At 38.4% G+C, this 19883-nt stretch overlaps 1 protein-coding gene across 1 annotated transcript in view; it reads right to left on the minus strand.

Moving 5' to 3' along the window:
• The window catches only part of LOC137503339 (zinc finger protein 134-like), a 64707-nt gene that overhangs the window by 24487 nt on the left and 20337 nt on the right, over positions 1-19883 (minus strand). The window contains exons 4-5 of the mRNA XM_068230895.1: positions 8586-8668; positions 1665-1963 (exon numbers count right to left, since the gene is read on the minus strand). Coding sequence (XP_068086996.1) covers positions 1665-1963; positions 8586-8668 — 382 coding nt within the window. The remainder of the gene's footprint in view (positions 1-1664; positions 1964-8585; positions 8669-19883) is intronic.

Genomic DNA, 19883 nt, shown 5'->3' on the forward strand with positions numbered 1-19883 from the left:
ACCATATTATGACTAGATTCGGCACTTATTTATTCCCTTGAAATGTTTATTCGAAGGTTTGAATACTTTTTCATGCTCTTCTAGCATTTCACCACTTGTTGTTGCCATATGACTCTTCTCTGTTCATGATGATTACTTCTTATCCCCGCATCTTAACGGCTCCTCAATGAGTGTTACTGAGCACATTTCTACTGAAGTCCGCAAACAGAAAAAGCGTCGTCCATGGATGAGAACAAGAGGGTGTCATATATCTGTGATTGATGAGGAGATAACTCATGAAAAGTACTTTGATCTTTTCCCACACGGACCTGGCATCATGTTACCTGAAGATTCTATCTCAGCGAAAAAGACAAAAAGGGATGGACCGCACTCCGGCGTACATCAGGAGGTGTGCCTGAAACGTGCCGTTCTGGCTGAAGAAATTATTACTTCTCTGCTGTGTGCGATCGCATGTGCCTGGTTACATCTCCAGAATTGGAGAAGGTCTTGTGAAACTCCGAACTCTCTTGCACGTGTTAGTTAGATGTAAAGCAAAATAACATTATTATTAAATCTCGTGTGGTTTCCGTCGTGAAGTGACGCTTGTGCGCCGTCTCGCCATTGTACACTGACACCGTGCGAACGATTTGCCACAAATCACGAAGCAGTGCAGTATCTCTCCAATGAGCTTCACATGTACTCGGTTAAGTTGTGTGATTCTTTGAACATTTTTCGCATTACTGAGCACTCGTGTGATATAACAAGCGTGTGCATTCGGATGTGAACTGTTGGATAGACTTTCTGGCTTAAGATTTACTACTGACATTTCCTAAATATGGCTTCTCGTCTGTATGTGTCTGCGTGTGTTTCGACAGCGCAATTAACCCGGAAATGTGCATTATACAAACCCTGCACCAGGTTGGCTACATGCCTGGGTGGGTCGCATGTGACCTACTATGTTGACACCTAGATGAAGGATTTGCCAAAGACATTGCATCAGTTTTGCTTGCCGCACGCGTGACTCCGCAAGTCACGTGCTAGCTGGGATTTAGTGCTGAACGACTTGCCACAGACATTACAACAGTATGGCCTCACTCCTGTGTGAATCCGCATGTGATATGCTAGGCTGGCTTTCTGTACGAAGGATTTGCCACAGAAATTGCAGAGATGCAGTTTGTCGCCCGTGTCAGTCTGCAAATCACGCGCTAGATGGGATTCACTAGGCAATGAATTGCCACAGGCATGGCACCAGTGCAGCTTGCCGTCCGTGTGAGTGGGTGCATCACTTTCTAGCTGCGGCTTAGTACTCAATGCCTGGCCACAGATATTGCACCAGTTTTGCTTCTCTCCTGTGTGAGTCCACATGTGATCAGTAAGATGGACTTTCCGGTTGAAGGACTTACCGCAAACATTACAAGAAAAAGGCTTCCCGCCTCTATGAGTACGCATGTGTTTCGAAAGATTACCTCCAACGGTGAAGAGAATACCACAGATATTGCATCGGTAAGGGTTCTCGCCTGTGTGTTTGCGCATATGTTTAGCTAAGCCTCCTTTCTGAATGAAAGATTTGCCACAGACAGTGCAGGAGTGCGGCCTGTCGTCTGTGTGAGTACGAACGTGTTTTGCTAGGTGTGATGTGGTTCTGAAGGACTTAAAACAAACATTACATTTGTATGGCCTCTCACCTGTGTGAGTACGCATATGATATGCTAGGCTGTCTTTTCGGGTGAATGACATCCCACAGACATTGCACAAGTACGGCCCACCATCTGCGTGGAACCTGAGGTGATTCGACAAGCTGTTTCTTCTGCCAAATAGCTTTCCACAGTGATCGCACTTGAAGGAACGATCATTTCTGTGACTCTTCAGATGTCGCAAGAGGCTCAATTTCCCGGCCAGGATTTTTCCGCACGCACTGCACCTAAAGCAAGGTTCTCCGCCATCCGGAGGTTGATGATCTGTGTTGCTCACCTCGGGGCTCGATCTACAGTAAGAAATTAAAGCCGTGTTACCAGTAGTTCAACAGCCAACTCCACTACAACTCTCACACAAAAGAATTGCTACTTAACATTCCACTCACTAAGATCCCATTCAATTAGCTTGTTACTCATGAACATCACACTCTTGAGGGTAAACGTCATTTGAGGTCACATTCAGAGTGTAGCCTTAAATTTCAATAAATCCCAATTTTTACAAGGATGTGGTGTGTCTTTTCTCTCAAATCACGACATCACATGCAAGAAACTGACGATTTAGGAATGTACGAACTCATAGACAACCTCAATTAAAGAATACAGGAAAAGTGATTCAGACTAAAAGGAGAAATACACGCTCTTTAATCCGGCACACATTTACCTATTGATACCCTAATATATCTGTACTCCTACATGAAGGTCGGCATATGTTTTGGAGTTTTGAATTTGTTCAACCACTCTGCGTTTTGTGGCAGGCAAGTAGTGACTTTTGTAAAAAGCACTTGTTGTTCAGGTTGCTTGAGAGAATCTGTTGTAGATATTAATGAAGTTGAGAACATTGTTTGCTGGCAGACAGCAAGATGGCTAATCTTTTATGAATGTTATTTACAGTAATGCAAACATACCTATTATATTTGTACAATATTGTCATATCAGTGTAGCATTCCATTACATCACAGTGTAGTTATTTCTAATTACATAGCTTTGATGTGCAATCAAACAGACCAACCTGCATACCGGACTGTAGGTTTATACAAGGAAGTTAATACTCACAACCATGTATTACATCAGTCTGTTCTAACAGCTGTCTTTAACAGAGTCCGTGTGCAACATGGCAAAAACGAATTCTGATGAAATCCTGGGAAATCTGGAATATAACAAGCAGATGATGGCACTTTCCCTAACACTGATGCTTTCTTTTCTCTCCCAGATACTGCTGTCATAGACATGATGAAGGTCACAAAGAATATGGTAGTAGTGTTTTATACCCTGAATTTGAACACAAATGCAAGCTATTGTATTCTTGAATATTCTTAACACTAGAAGCATAAAAATCAAGGAATGAGACAAAATTCGAAATGACAGGACATTGAATTTCACTGTAGTGGATATTGCTGCTACATAAAAGAAGGAATGAGATTTCTTTCATTTCCAAAGATCACAGACAAATTGATAATTTTTAGTGGAATGATAACATCATTGGATAGCATCCAAGTCTGTGCCTGTCTCCTCACCGCAGAGTGGTTCTACATATTCTATTAAAGAAGAGCGAGAAATACAAATTTCTTGGTTAGAGGTGAGATCCACTTACAACAGGCATGTGGGAAAATTCAATCATGCAGGCCAAAATACATTGCAACATGAAGTAGCACTTAACAATTCATGCTGATTTCACATGGCCCAGTCGAATGCATGACTTCCTTACAAGCAAAGTAGTGGGAGGCTCGAAAATGTGTTGTCGCTGCACTTTTAGGAGAAAATAAGTGGACAAATAAAAGGGGGACACTGATTCCAGGTACAACAGGCTGGACCTCTTGATCATCACACAAGATATTGATGATATCACTACACAACAGGGGGCAGAAAATACGACACTGGATTGTATGTCATATGTTTTAAGGAATATCACGCCTAGCAAAAGGTGCGTAATTTTGTGGCCATTACTCTTTACATGATTATGTGATTTTTGTCACAAGTGATTTATCAAGTTCACAATTAGTTTTTCAGTAAAACGGTATTTCATTCTGCCCTGATAAATATTCTCCAGGAATCAGCTACATTGCTGTAACACGCGGTGCGTCCCAGGTGAGAGGTACAGGTATCCCACTGATTTGCCGGCAGACTTGAGCGAAATATAATAGCTCTCGTGGACCAAACAATCACAGAGGCCTTAATGGCAAATTTGTTGGAGACTGAGATGTTCGGTATGGATCAGTTCACAGAAGAGGTACTCTACCTTCATGGAAGTCAATGCAGAAGGGAGGATAGCATTTCTTCTCTAAAGGAGCAGCTGCACAAGGCGTCTGTTTCCCATGTCCAGAGTGGCGTAACTACCTGCTCTCATGAGCTCTAAAATGCTTCAAGACAAGTCGGCCATAAAATAATACCGTCTCATGTTTACAGAAATATGCCTCATGGAATCAGAAACAAGGTTAGGCTATCCCCTGGAAGGGACGTGCATTGGCAGGGCCCAGGCAGTGTGAAAAGTATGGAAGGGTTACCGTCGAACGGGCTGTGACAGCTAAAGAAGCGATTACCCCTTATTGTATCACATCACTGAACTATGTGTGGAGAAGGTAGCAAATTAGCCACAGCACTTGAGGGAAGGTATACATCTGCGAGGTACAAGAAAAATGTGGGGCTGGAGAAAATTCATGCAAAATGGGGTGTGGTTACTAACTGATGTGCAAAGGAAGCCGAAAAACAACTAATGGTGTTGGCATTGTTATATAAGCAAAATTTGACGGTTCAGTCCCCGATTTGCAAAAGTATGGCAACTGCTTGATGCAAACATTGGAGAGAGAAGGAAATTCTAATTTCTCAGTGGAACGCTCCAAAACTGGCCAGGGCATAGAGACCCAAGATGCCTTCTGGGCACTGCCTCATTGCTGGAGATATGAAAGGACACGTCAGATGCAGGAAAGAAGAACTCAGTGTCCATGGTGGACACAGATATGTTGAGAAGAACGACAATGGCCAACAAATTCTCGATTATGCATAAACTGATCATCGCAAACAAACAGTTCAAAAAGCGTGAAATTCATCTCGTCATGTACTACTGTGCCTCCCATCCAACTGACATTGACTACATCCTCGTGAGATGAAGGAATCTGATAGATGTTCTAGAGACAACAGTTGTTAATTACGAAACCATTGCGAATGAACCTCGAGCAGTCATCTGTTAGCTGCGGATAAAGTCACCAAGAGCCCAATACTTTGCTGGAAATTGACCAAATGAGATCAAATGGTTATGCCTGAAGAAGGAGGCCAACATTGTTGCAGAAGTTATAGTGCACAAAGGACCATAGTTGAAGTGAGGCGGTGAGTAAACTGAAAGACACTGCACACTGTATTCTTGGAACAACTAAGTTAGGGCGACAACAGCGAAGGATTAACTATGACACGTGGCATCAGAATGACGATGTTAAATATACAGTACGGTTAAATAAACAGGTGTACAATAGTTTCATGCTCATTGGAAAGCCTATAAAGCAGCCACTAGTAAAGTGAAGGAGATTGTTGCTGTAACAAAAGCAAACTGGTAAGCAGGTCTATATGTGATAACTGACACATGCAAAAATGTGCAGAATATTTAATGGCTAGTCAAATCTAGGCATCGCAAAACGGAAGAAGTCCAACGCTTTTATGGCATCAATGAGGAAACAGAAAATTTGCTACTCAACTGGCAGAAATACTTCGACAAAATTTCAATTTATGAATTTCCATATCTACTACACCCGATCACCTCCGCTGTTGTAGGTCCAATATAGGAAATTGATGTCACCAAAGTCCAGGCTATGCTGAAGGAAATGCAACCAGGGAAAGCCATCTGTCTCGAATATTTTCTGTCAGAGTTCTGTTTCTCTAAATGGGGGGATGGAGCAGTGTGGCTGAAGCAAGCTTTTCAACCAGATCATCAAACTAACAAGACAGCATAGGACAGGTAAAGTGCATGACATGAAAGCTGTGAGACTACATACAGACATGGCCTGAGACCGAACTAACTGGAGACAATGAATCACAACACTGGACCCTGCCACCAGGCAGGACTTACACTAAAGAAGCAGAATAACAAGAAGAAGATTGATAAATATTGTTATAAAAACAGGATACAATTGATATTTCCACATACTAACATTCAATGGAGTATGTTCAAGTTATCACCCCTAAAGCCTATGTCCAATAATTAAAGACTTATTTTCACAAAATACAGTAATGTTTGAATGACAGAATGCTTCTGGATTTTGTGCTTCAGTGACTCCTATAAATGCATTTAAAGAAAAATATGTAACTCAACAAAATAAAAATTTGCTGATTATCTGTGTTAATCGGGAGTGACAGTTTGAATATCCAGTGAAATGCTATGAGTACCAAAAAAAGGGGAGTCTGTCAGTGTATTCCAGCCTGAATGGAATTTTGCAATTCATATTTCTGCTTACATCCATCATAGATAGCAAATGATCAGAATATTCAATTTGTTATTTTCAACCCAATCAAGTCTATAAATATGAAGACCATGGAAGAGTAGCACAAAGTGGTCAGCTCAGCACCCTTTGACACTCGACACTCTACAAGTGGAGGGAAACTGCATCACGAAGTGGTTAGTTCAGGACCATGTGTCTCTACAAAAACGGAAGTTAGCCTCATCACTAATTATTTAGCAAAGGCAATGTGTCTCTCCAATAATTGGTAAGCTCAGAAATATGTGTCTATCCATAAGTAAGTGATTAGGAAATTTTATGGATCTTGAAACCTGTTCTTATATAATTCAGTACCAAATTGACATGGCACATCTTTTAGACATTTTAAAATAAGTCATTTATTTTCTGAATGATATTTGTGGACTGCTGAAATGATAGTCACAATAACATAACACCTGAGGTGAGATATAAAACAAAGTAGGAAACAGAAGAGAAGATCCAGTCGACTGAAACCTTCAGAAGCAGCTAAAATCTATGATATACAATGGACTAAGCTATATAAACAATCAACTGTACTCTTACTTATATACCAAGCAAAAGGAAAACACACAAATGGCTTGTTGCTTTGTTGCCTCAAGAGTGTTTCTGCAGATGATATCATTAGGAAGAAGAAAGCTAATTTAAACGCCATCCAAAAATAGAAATATGCAATTTGTGTGTGAAAGGCAACATTTTTATTGGTGGTCATAATACAAGATCGTTCTCTAAGGTAGCCTACTGTGCCCTGTTGCACAAGAATTACAAACAAACAGTAGAATTTGAACAGTTGACATATTTGGGCAATCTTCAGTTGTGTGCATGGATCTACCTTGACTAATGAGAGCGTGTAGGCTGCTACTGGGCAGTTCTGAGGACTGAAATGAATATTCCTTGCAACTAGTTGTGAACGGACAGTAGGAACAAGTCAATGTATCACATAACAGTCGAGCAGACTCTAACCACACACAAAATCAAATAATCCTTTCAGAATTCGTAGTTTCCATCACTAATATGATTTGAAGTCAAACATTAGGCTATGACTAGCCATTGGAGGACCTGCCAATACAAGGGCTAAGTTAAGAGCACCAGTCCATGGTTATACAATAATTTCCCAAGGATTATCAAAGATCGTTTCACACTCTAACCAACAAAGGTGTGAGAGCAAAAAATTAATTAGCAAGAAATCCAATGGGACACCTAGAGTTCAAAAAATACTACTGTATTAAATGTTTGCAAACAGGATATACACTTGTGCTACTTTGTAATGTCAGTGATGAAAATTACAATTTTGAAATATGATTATATCATTACATTATTATTTACCTACTTTTACGTGATAATAAATTTACTTACTTGTTGAATTCTGAAATTTGTTAAGGCAACCTGAACTTCACTTTTAGCTGTCCATTTTATTACTTTATACTAACTGTGTACATGTGTTTCCAATCAACACACTACAAACACTTGACTGATAATGAGCACTAAAATGAATAGTGGGAATTGTAGACAATCAGCAAGTGTGATCATAACACTGGAACAGGCATAAATTCAATACCACAATAATTTTTTTACACTTTCAACAATGTGGGAATTTTATTTGAAACCTATCATATCTAAGATGTAGCACTACTGATCTGAATGTTTCATTTCTACAACACATTATCTGCTTGGGATCCACAAATAGAGGAATCGGACTTAACACACAAGAGAACAGAAAAGATAATAAATAAAAAGAAACTAACCAACTAAATAACTTAAAAATGACATGTTTTGAGTTATCACACTATTGAACTCAGTCATCATTGTATTGATTAATGAACCTAATTATGTTGGTTTGAAATTATTATATTGTTTAAAATGAACATAAAACTTAACAAATTTGAATTTATATATTTAGTTTATATTCTACAAACATGGCTTTTTATGTGTGTCACTGTTGGTACAAACATACAAAATTACTGAGAATATCTGCAGATAATAGTTGCAGATGGCATTTCAGATGATAAGAATGTGATGAACAAATGATGCGGTGACAGTGACATTTCCACAATGACTAGCTATTATCCTTATCCTCATATATTCACATTCCCCTGTTACCATCTTTCTATACATAACTTGACTTGTCACCTCTTTGTTCATTTTTCATCGTTGCTTAAAGGTATTGTAAAGAAATATACTTCTAAAATATCTAGCTTTACCAGATATTCTTTTTGTAGACATTTATTCAATAAAACTACATGAGAGAACATTAAATGTGATCTTGTAGTTCCTGATTGTTTTAGATAATTTTAACCAATAGAATTTTAAGATATAGTATTTAAGTATAACCTTGTAAAGAAAGAATTAAAGTGATGAAAATGGCCAGTTTTTGGAGATAAACCAACCAACAGTGAACACAACTGTGAATAGGTACAACATATTCCATACTGTATAGGATTTGTAGTGTACATACTTTGTTTCTTCTTTGATGTATTGCAGCAGCTGATCATCAGTATGTTCTTCTATGAATATTTCCTCCTTAATATCTTCAGGTGGCTATAAGTAAGAAATATGAAAAGTACAATAAAGAAGTAAGGAAATAAAAATATATAGGCCTAAACAAGAAACAGCTGAGAAAATAAATTTCATAGTGGCACAAGAAGAGTATAGTTAATTTATCTCCCATTTCAAAAATATAAGAATGGAAAGGAAGAATCAAATCAAAATTGCTCTAAATGCAAAAGAGGTGTCTACCTTGGTGGCAAATGGTACACAAAAATACATTATCATCAAGTACTAAATGTTAAATGAGCAGAGAAGAAGATAATTTCTTAAAATACACTATTATACATTTTACACAAATCTTTTCCTATTAAACATACAGCTCACCGTTAATAAATTTACATTATATATAAAATTCTATTCATAATATCTTCTATACTTACAAATATAGTCAACTCATACACAACATGTGTAATTACTTCGAATAATACTATACAACTGCTATTAGATTAAAATTTACATTACATTTACATAATGACTTGCTGCATCTTAAAAAACTGAGTACCTTTTGCCACTGCTTTTGAGAAAACTGATAAGAGAGATAAGAACGTGACAAGGAACACACTTTTGGATAGCAGTAGACAAGGTAGCAATAGAAAAGGAGGAACATCTGTAAATAAGAAAAATTAAAATATCGTAGAGAAAAGGAAAAACCTGGCGTCTTAGTGTCCAGACGACTACAAATGAACATAATCATCAACAATACATGGTCCAAGATGGTTGAATCAAGATCCCTTGAGTAGCCCAAAATGAAAACGTGATGTTCAATTAATCTCCTAATTAAAAATTTGCCACTACAGCTTCTTACAGCCATGCATGATGATCTGTTCGTGACACAAGTTGCAATATTTTTTTTTGCTAGGGGCTTTACGTTGCACCGACACAGATAGGTCTTATGGCGACGATAGTTGCAAGATTAAACAAGGTACAGATTGTTTACAAATTATCAGAGATTAATTCAACAATGTTACAAAAGGTTACTGAGATCCACCTATTCAATACACACTTGGTTCTTAAATTAAGATTTAGACCTTGTCATACTAATTTAACGGGACATGCTTCGCCCATTGTATGGGCACCATCAGCCGTGATCTCCCTAAAGGATAAAAATCAGGATCCTGATTACTCTATTCAAAATGTTACAGAGAGAAAAATATGTGTTATAAAAATGAGAAAACTTGTAGTAAGTTCACACTCCGCAATTTACACAAATAAAACACCTCTAAAAAATATGTATGAGAATAATGGTTAATGTTGCTGCGGTATTACACTGATATCTTTAAAACATTTTTAAAAATAGCTAACCTGTGTATATTTACATGAACAACAAAAAAGTCTATGCTTAAAATTATGGTCTCAAGTTACAATTTCAAAGTATGAATGGGATCTGGTTTAAGGCAACTCGATTTGAAGTCGTAGTATGGTTACTATGAACCTTAAGTAGTTTAATAATTGAAAAATGACATTGAATATTCTTGTAGAAAGGTTATAGCATTGTCACACAGTAGAGTATACAGCTGTGTGACAGATGGAGTTGTTACTGTTATTAAACCCGTATTTGTAAGGTGAGTCCCCAGTCTTCTTATTTTTGTTAAAGTGTAAAAAGGTTCACAACTGTGTGTTGCCGTCTATGTCTTTACTAGCTAATGTGATAGCTTCCTCCTGTACTATTAGTGAAATGGGGATGCTCGTGCTTGAAGTTGCCTACAGCTTGAATGTTGAAATCAACTAATGAGGGATGTGTGGTGAAGAATCTGTAATGAGAGAAGGGTAGGAGGATTTTTAAGATCAGGGCAAAAAGGGTTAAATTTGACGAGAAACGCTGTGTATACATTTACTTACCCCCTCAACGTTTCTGGTGTGAACTAGTTGCCTTTACAGCATCAGAACAAATGACACTTGTACTTCATGTATTGTATCGGTGCGGAATTGAGGGAACGGGGTGTGGCGGAGGATAGGAGGTGGCGGAGTCTTGATCTTATGGGCCGTTGAATGTAGGAGGTTGGTAGGGGCGGACATGGAGGAAGTTACCTTTAATGGAATGGTGGGAGCTTTTGTGGGATGTTACTTTTAGATTTTTAAGAATTTTATTTTGATTTAAATTTAGTGATTGAAACAAGTTGGGTAAATTCTCGTATAATGGATTCTTCCTTCATATAAATCGTTGAGATTTAGGTCTTTGTTATAGTACTGGTCCAAATATATAAATGCTTTCTAATTCATTCATAAATTTCCCTTTGCCCACTCTTTTGATAATTGTAAGGTCCTGTTCAATAGTTGTGAATCAATACCCTGTATCTTTCATGAGAGAACTCATGGCTGAGAACTTATTTTGTTTATTGGCATAACAATGCTTGTGATACCTTGTAAAGAAACTCCAGACCGTTTGTTCAATGTAGGAGACATCACAATGTGTGAATTTGAAGCTCTATATGCCCGAGCCGAATTAGATGCTACTGTTTGAGTTGACCGTGTTGTGATTGAGAATGAGGTATTGGTTGGTATTTGTTGTCCTAAAGGCAATGTTGATATTTTGCTTTCTTTTAAGGGGTTTGTTATCTGGGAAATACATGGATTATTGTAGGTGAAAGTGATGAACATAGATTTTTTGGGTTTATCTGGGACGGAGTTAGTTGCTAAATTAAATTCGATCTTCTTGATTAATTTTTTAATTTAATTCAATTAATTGTTTGTTTTAAAACCGTTAAATTTTGCCAAAATCTTCTTGTAATTGATATCTGTTTTTAGGCTCTTAGGTGTTAAAGGGATTTTTAATGCTCTATAAATTAAACTGTAAAAAGTGGCCTGTTTGTGGGAGTTAGGATGTACTGATGAGTTTAAAACTGTTAGTGGGGTATGAGTGGGTTTTCTAAAAATTTGGAAATTGAATGTATTGTTAAGTTGTGTTATTGTGATGGCTAAAAGCTAATGGATCCATTGACCTCGTCCTCCTTCGTAAAATTTATATGTTGGTCGAGATTCTTTCAAAAGTCCTAAATTTCATTACTATTGTTAAGACTTACTGATTATTGCAAAAGTATCGCCTACATGCCTCAGCCACAGGCTGAGTCCCCATATTTCTGACATTGTTTTATGATGTTCTAACGAATACATGTATATGTCAGCCAAGATGCCTGACAATGCATCACCCATCGCTAGGCCATCCCGATGATAAATTTTGCCGTTGAAAGTAAAATAGTTGTTCTTTAATACAAAGTTCAGAATCTTAGTGAACTCATCTATTTCAAATGTGCTAAGATTACGGAGTTTGGAAAGGTAATCCTTGATAATGTTTACTCTTACTTTTATCAGTAAGTTAGAATACAAGTTCATTATGTCAAAGGAGCACACACAGTAAAACCTCGTTAATTCGAAGTTACTGGGATGCAAAAATCAGATGTCGAATTATGTGATTTCAAACTAACTGCCAACTCATAGTTCAGATATTCCAACCCTTGCCGCATCACAAAATATCCTTAGGACCTGCTACTGCATGCAATTAAACTTGATACACAGTTCAAACCTTTCAAATGCCATACAAAAAAAAATTCTAAAATGTATCCAACAAGGTACAATTACAGTATTCAAATAATGCACTTGGACAACTTACTGACAAGCATAACCTCACACAAGGAAAGAAAAAAAGCATGATTCAAGGACGAGAACAAGTCTATGTTGGCTCCCCTGTACAAGTTGTTTATTCATTGAATTACTGTACTGCATGAATTTTAGATGTCCTGTACTTGAACAGAAAGTACATACCCAATGTCCTCAAAACATCGTGGTTTTTATATGGCGTCAGGAGAAAGTCTCTTGCTTCAGTCTGCATTACAAGTTTACCACACAGTAGAGTGACTCTATCCTTGTACAATTTCCCACCATGGTACTTCCCTCAAAATTCTTCTTGTAATTGCCACGTCATGAATTATTCTAAGTCCCATTAATGCTTGCAATCACTGTGACTCAGAGTTTAAAACCTTCAAATGCCATGGAGAAAGCAATTTCCAAAAAGTATCCTACAAGGTGCATTTACATTATTCAAATAATGAACTTGGATAAATCACTGGCAAACATAACCTTACACAATGAAAGAAAAATACACTGACTGACAGTGACAATGCAACACCAAGGAGGAGTGGTTCGAAAGGGATGAAAGTTGGGGAAAAAACAGAGACGGCACGGATGAATAATTGATGTTTATTTCAAACCGATATGCAGGTTACACAATGCGCACGGCATCGACTCAGTAGGATGTAGGACCACCGCGAGCGGCGATGCACGCAGAAACACGTCAAGGTACAGAGTCAATAAGAGTGCGGATGGTGTCCTGAGGGATGGTTCTCCATTCTCTGTCAAAACATTTGCCACAGTTGGTCGTCCGTACGAGGCTGGGGCAGAGTTTGCAAACGGCGTCCAATGAGATCCCACACGTGTTCGATTGGTGAGAGATCCGGAGAGTACGCTGGCCACGGAAGCATCTGTACACCTCGTAGAGCCTGTTGGGAGATGCGAGCAGTGTGTGGGCGGGCATTATCCTGCTGAAACAGAGCACTGGGCAGCCCCTGAAGGTACGGGAGTGCCACCGGCCGCAGCACATGCTGCACGTAGCGGTGGGCATTTAACGTGCCTTGAATACGCACTAGAGGTGACGTGGAATCATACGCAATAGCGCCCCAAACCATGATGCCGCGTTGTCTAGCGGTATGGCGCTCCACAGTTACTGCCGGATTTGACCTTTCTCCACGCCGACGCCACACTCGTCTGCGGTGACTATCACTGACAGAACAGAAGCGTGACTCATCGCAGAACACGACGTTCCGCCATTCCCTCATCCAAGTCGCTCTAGCCCGGCACCATGCCAGGCGTGCACGTCTATGGTGTGGAGTCAATGGTAGTCTTCTGAGCGGACGCCGGGAGTGCAGGCCTCCTTCAACCAATTGACGGAAAATTGTTCTGGTCGATATTGGAACAGCCAGGGTGTCTTGCACATGCTGAAGAATGGCGGTTGACGTGGCGTGTGGGGCTGCCACCGCTTGGCGGCGGATGCGCCGATCCTCGCGTGCTGACGTCACTCGGGCTGCGCCTGGACCCCTCTCACGTGCCACATGTCCCTGCGCCAACCATCTTTGCCACAGGCGCTGCACCGTGGACACATCCCTATGGGTATCGGCTGCGATTTGACGAAGCGACCAACCTGCCCTTCTCAGCCCGATCACCATACCCCTCGTAAAGTCGTCTGTCTGCTGGAAATGCCTCCGTTGACGGCGGCCTGGCATTCTTAGCTATACACGTGTCCTGTGGCACACGACAACACGTTCTACAATGACTGTCGGCTGAGAAATCACGGTACGAAGTGGGCCATTCGCCAACGCCGTGTCCCATTTATCGTTCGCTATGTGCGCAGCACAGCGGCGCATTTCACATCATGAGCATACCTCAGTGACGTCAGTCTACCCTGCAATTGGCATAAAGTTCTGACCACTCCTTCTTGGTGTTGCATTTGCTCTGTCAGTCAGTGTACATTCGATTCAAAGATGAGGACAAATCATGCTGGCTCTATTGTTCAAATGCTTTAATTTTTGGATTACTGTACTGTTTGCAATTTTTAGATGCCTTGTACTAGCACGGGAAGTGGCCGACACCCCAGAAACATCGTAGCTTGTCGAACTTTGCAACGACGAGGAAAGAAATTCTCTCGTTTCCTTGTGCATTGCAACACAGTACAATGACCCCCAACCTGTACGATTCCCCGGCTGGCAAACCCTCCTTTAAAACAAAGTCCATTTGGGCTCAGCATAAAAAAAAGAAAAAACGCAGTTTCATTGGCATTTACAATATTGTTCGTTGCGAATAAACAGATTATATGCACGCTTTTTCCCCAACTGTCAGCATCGCCAGTGTTCATGGATTCTACTTCTCTGCATACTGCCTGCAACGTGATATTGTGGCAATCTTTGAAACGCTGAATACAAAAGAATTATGATTTTACTCCAACTTAGCAAATATGAAGCACACTGTAGATGCACCAAAGTGAGTGAAAGTACAGAAAACTACACCAGCAAGTTCCAGAAGATGCATTCTATCATGACCCGGATAAATTTTGAATTTAAATTACCCTGGAAAGTACTAACGCTTTTTAAATTTTGAGGTACTTTTGAGTTAAAAGTCTGAATTTCGATAATGGGGACCAACACTCTTCTTTGAATTATGAATTATCCGTTAAAAAGTTTAAATAACACACAAATCCATACCTCTTGTTTCAGGGAATGGGAGCCGCTTTGAATTAGGCAGGATTTTGAATTAAACAATTTTGAATTATTGAGGTTTTACTGTAATGTGGTTGGGTAGTAAGGTAAATTACTTTAAGATACCACAAGAGCCAACCGAGTTCTTTAACGGAGATTTGTTATAAATCTATAATTCCTCTTGAGAAAATAGTAATAGTGAATGTACTTTGAAGTCTCATAATTCAGGCCATTTCTGCAATTGATGATGTGCTGAATGGGTGTGTTTTTCTTGTGTAATTTAGGTATCGCTCTGGCCATGGGGGTAGCAGAGTTCATGTGGATTAGTCTTTGCTACTCTTGCTCACTGAATAAGAAATCTGAATTCCTTATTAGTTTTTTAAACTTTGTTGAATTTTGGTTGTGGGTTCCTTGTTGACTATTGAAAATGTCTCATCCGCAAAAAAGTTTTCTATTTTTGTAACATATTCGTTCCTGTCTAATAAAACTGTGGTCCCTCCTTTTTTACATACTATGATGTTCTTGTCATTAATTTTGGTTCTTAATCCTTGAATAAGATTTGTGTGGTTGGGATCAGAAGTTTTATTTAATTCCTCGGTTACAGTCTGTAATTTCATTTTTATTTTGTACCTGGTATCAATCTGTAAATCTAAGGGGAGTTTTAAATTATTCGACTCAACCTCTGCTATAGTAGTGTTGATCACGTCCCTTTCTTGTCCTGTCTTGGGCCAATTATGCTTTAATCCTTTGCTTAACAGCTCAGTTTCATTTACTGAGAAGTTTGTGTTTGTTATATTAACTATGGCTCATGAGTTGTTAAAAGGTGGGATGCTTTAAAATTTTTCTAAGTTTTTTTGGGTAACAGCAACTGAGTTTCTTTTAAGTACCATAAGCAAGTTCATTATCTAAAGTCGTTTGTTTCCTGCTTAAGGTATCAATTAGTTTGTAATGTACATGTAGCTGAAAGGAACTCCATTCTACTGGAGATATGGGTTGAGATACTGCTAACTGTATCTTGTATAACTGTAAATTTAATTGTGACTTCTTTCGATTGAATGTTTTGATTTCATCCTTAAGCCATATTTCACTGGTTCTATTTTGGGTTTTAGTTAAATTGGGAGCAGGTAAGCCTTTCGTCTGAGCATGTAACAAAATCTAGGGACCAACTTTAGTCATAGACATTCTTTCAAATAAGCTATGTCTTGACTTATTTTACCTTTAGGTTGAGGTATTTGTTTAACTTATAGGGAGCCTGGTCGGCTTTGACATTACATGTTACAAATCTCATGACAGATCCATGTTGAAATTTCATTAATTTAACAATGTTACAAAAGTTTATTGAGATCCACCTATTCAATACACATAGGGTTCTTAAAATTAAGATTTACATCTTGTTATACTAATTTAATGGGACATGTTTCGCCCATTGCATGGGCATCATCTCATGACTAAAAGATAAAAATCAGGATCCTGATAACTCTAGTTGAAGTGTTACATAGAGAAACATGTATGTTATAAAATGAGGAAACTTCTTGTAAGTTCACAAACCACAATTTACACAATAAAAAACACATCTAAAAAATATGAGTGTGAATAATTGTTAATGTTGGTGCAGTCTCACATTGATATCTTTAAAACACTTTTAAAAATAGCCAATCTGTCTATGCTTACATGAATGATAAGAAAGTCTATGGCTAAAATTATGGCCTCAAGTTGCAAGTTCAAAGTATGAATGGAATCTAGTTTAAGACGACTCAGTTTGAAGTCCTAGAATGGTACTATGAACCTTAACTCATTGGGCCCGAGCCACGGAACCGTTCCGTGCTGCGTCTCGGTGGACCAAACGCCGGACCACGGAACTGTTCCGTTGTCTCATTTTACTACGTAATTCTACTTTTCCTCAAGAGATGGCAGAGTGAGTTGCATTTGTGATTTGCGTAGGGACTCTTTCTTTGCAATGTTATATGCTCTTTGGTAATATATATCGATAGTGTGCTTGGTAATATTAGTTTGAAGTGGGCTATCTCTACCTTTGAGATTTGCTTGTAAACAAGATGGCTGCCAGTATAGAACTGATATTTAGATATATAACCCCTTTTAGGAAGTAACGATGATTAAGAATGTAATTTTTTCAGTGAAATTAGTAGTAATATTAGTACTAGTGTGAGAAATGCTCCTGAATAACAAATAGATGTGGAAATCGAAGAGAAAGTGCAAAGAGAAAACTGGGTTACAGCTCAGCAGACGGACTGAGTAGGCCCGTGATGCTAATAAAGTGTTTTACTGTATTCCTTGTTCCACAGTTTGTGGTATGGAAGCCTTTTGTGTTCATGTATATTTAAATCTTTAATGGTCTTGTAACTAAGAAATTTCTGATGATATAAAGCGACACTATATTTCCTCCAAAATAATCCCAGCGCCAATGCAGTTTCAATCCAACAAATATGCAGGGCTCAATGGGTTAAGTAGTTTAATCATTGAAAAATGACATTGAATATACTTGTAGGAAGCTTGTAGTTTTATTATAGAGTGTACAGCTGTGTGACTCATGGAGTTGTTATTGTTATTAAACCCGTATTTGTAAGGTGAGTCTATAGACTTCTTATTTTTGTGTAGAAGTGAAGAAAGGTTCACGACTGTGTGTTGCAGTGTATGTCTTTACTAGCTGATGTGATAGCTTCCTCTTGTTCTCTTAGTCAAATACGGACGCTCGTGCTTGAAGTTGGCTACAGATTGAATGTTGAAATCGACTATTGAGGGATGTGTGGTGAAGAATCTGTAAAGAGAGGAGGGTAGAAGGATTTTTGAGATTAGAGAAATAAGGGATAAATTTGACATGAACGCTGCGTATACTTTTACTTAACCCCTCGACTTTTCTGGTATTAACTAGTTGCCTTTGCAGCTTCAGAATGAATAACAATTGCACTTCTTGTATCTTATGTGCGTGGAATTGAGGGAAGGGGTCTGGTGGAGGAGAGGAGATGGGCGGAGCATTGAGCTTATGAGCTGTTGGCTGTAGGAGGTTGATAGGGGCGGACAAGGAGGGAGTTACCTTTAATGGAATGGTGGGAGCTTTTGGGGAAATTAGTTTTAGATTTTTAAGAATTTTATTTTGATTTAAATTTAGTGATTGTAACAAGTTGGGTAAAATCTCATATACAATTAAATCATTGAGATTTAGGTCCTTGTTATAGTATTGGTCCAAAAACACATAAATGCTTTCTAAGTCATTCATTAATTTCCCTTTGCTCACTCTTTTGATAATTGTACGGACCTGTTTGATAGTTGTGAATTGATGCCCTATATCTTTCATGAGGGAACTCATGACTGAGAACTTATTTTGTTTATTGGCATTATAATGCTTGTGATACCTTGTTAAGAAACTCCGGCCTGACGGCCTGTTTCGCAGATGTATGAGACATCGCATTGTGTGCATTTGAGCCTGCATATGCCTGAGCCAGTATAGATTCTACTGTTTGAGTTGACTGTGTTGTGACTGAGAAAGAGGTTTTGGTTGGTATTTGTTGTCCTAAAGGCAATGTTGATATTTCATTTTTTTAAAGGGGCCTGTTTCCCAGTAAATACCTGGATTATTGTAGGTGAAAGTGACGAACTTAAGATTTTTTGGGTTTATCTGGGACGAGGTTTGTTGTTAATTTCAGTTTGATTTTGATGATTATTCAGTTAACTGTTTCTGTTTTCAAACTGTTAAATTTCGCCAAATTCTTTATGTAATTGACCTTTGTTTTTAGGCTCTTAGGTGTTAAGGGATTTTTATTTATTTATTTAATAGTGCACAAATGTGCATTAAAAATACATTAAATTAAACTGTAAAAGGTGGCCTGCTCTTGGGAGTTAGGGTGTACTGCTGAGTTTTAATTGTTAGTGGGGTATGAGTGGGTTTTCTAAAAATTTGGATATCGAATGTATTGCTAACGCATGTTACTGTGATGTCTAAAAAGTTAACGGATTCATTGACGTTGTCCTCCTTGGTGTACTTTATATTTTGGGCGAGGTTGTTTAAAAAAATCCTAAATTTTGTTACTCTTGTTAAGTCTTACTGATTATTGCAAAATTATTATCTATGTACATGAGCCACAGGCTGAGTCACCATATTTTTGAAGTTATTTTATGGTGTTCTAATGAATCCATGTATATGTCAGCCAAGATGCCTGACAATGGATCACCCATAGCTATGCCATCCTGTGATGAATTTTGAAGTTGAAAGTAAAATAGTTGTTCTTTAATACAAAGTGAACTCATTTAATTCAATCGTGCTAAGATTACTACGTTTGGAAAGATTGTCCTTGATAATGTTTACTGTCTCCTTTGTCGGTACTTTACAGTACATATTCATGTCAAAGGAGCACATAATGTGGTTGGGTAGTAAGGTAAATTTCTTTAAGATATCACAAAAGTCAACCGAGTTCTTTAATGGGGATTTGTTATTAAATCTATAATGTCTTTTGAGAAAATAGTGAAGGTACTTTGAAGTCCTATAATTGGGGTTATTTCTTCAATTGATGATGGGATGCATGGGTGTGTGTTTCTTGTGTAATTTAAGTAAGGCTCTGGCCGTGGGGATAATAGGGTTCATGTGGATTAGTCTTTGCTGCTCTTGCTCATTGAATAGGAAAGCTGAATTCTTTATTAGTGTTTTTATATTTCGTTGAATTCTGGTTGTGGGTCCTTTGTCGACTGTTGAAAATGTTGCATCTGCAAAAAAGTTTTCTGTTTCTGTAATATATTCATTCCTGTCTAGTAAAACAGTGGTCCCTCCTTTGTCCGCTTTACATACTATGATGTTCTTGTCATTAATTTTGGTTCTTAATCCTTGAATGAGATTTGTGTGGTTGGGATCAGAAGTTTTATTTAATTCCTCGGTTACTGTCTGTAATTTCTCTTTTATTTCATACCTGGTATCATTCTTTAAATCTACGGGGTGTTTCAAAATATTCGACTCA

Source organism: Anabrus simplex, chromosome X, assembly GCF_040414725.1.
Source record: "Anabrus simplex isolate iqAnaSimp1 chromosome X, ASM4041472v1, whole genome shotgun sequence".
Lineage (NCBI taxonomy): Eukaryota > Metazoa > Arthropoda > Insecta > Orthoptera > Tettigoniidae > Anabrus > Anabrus simplex.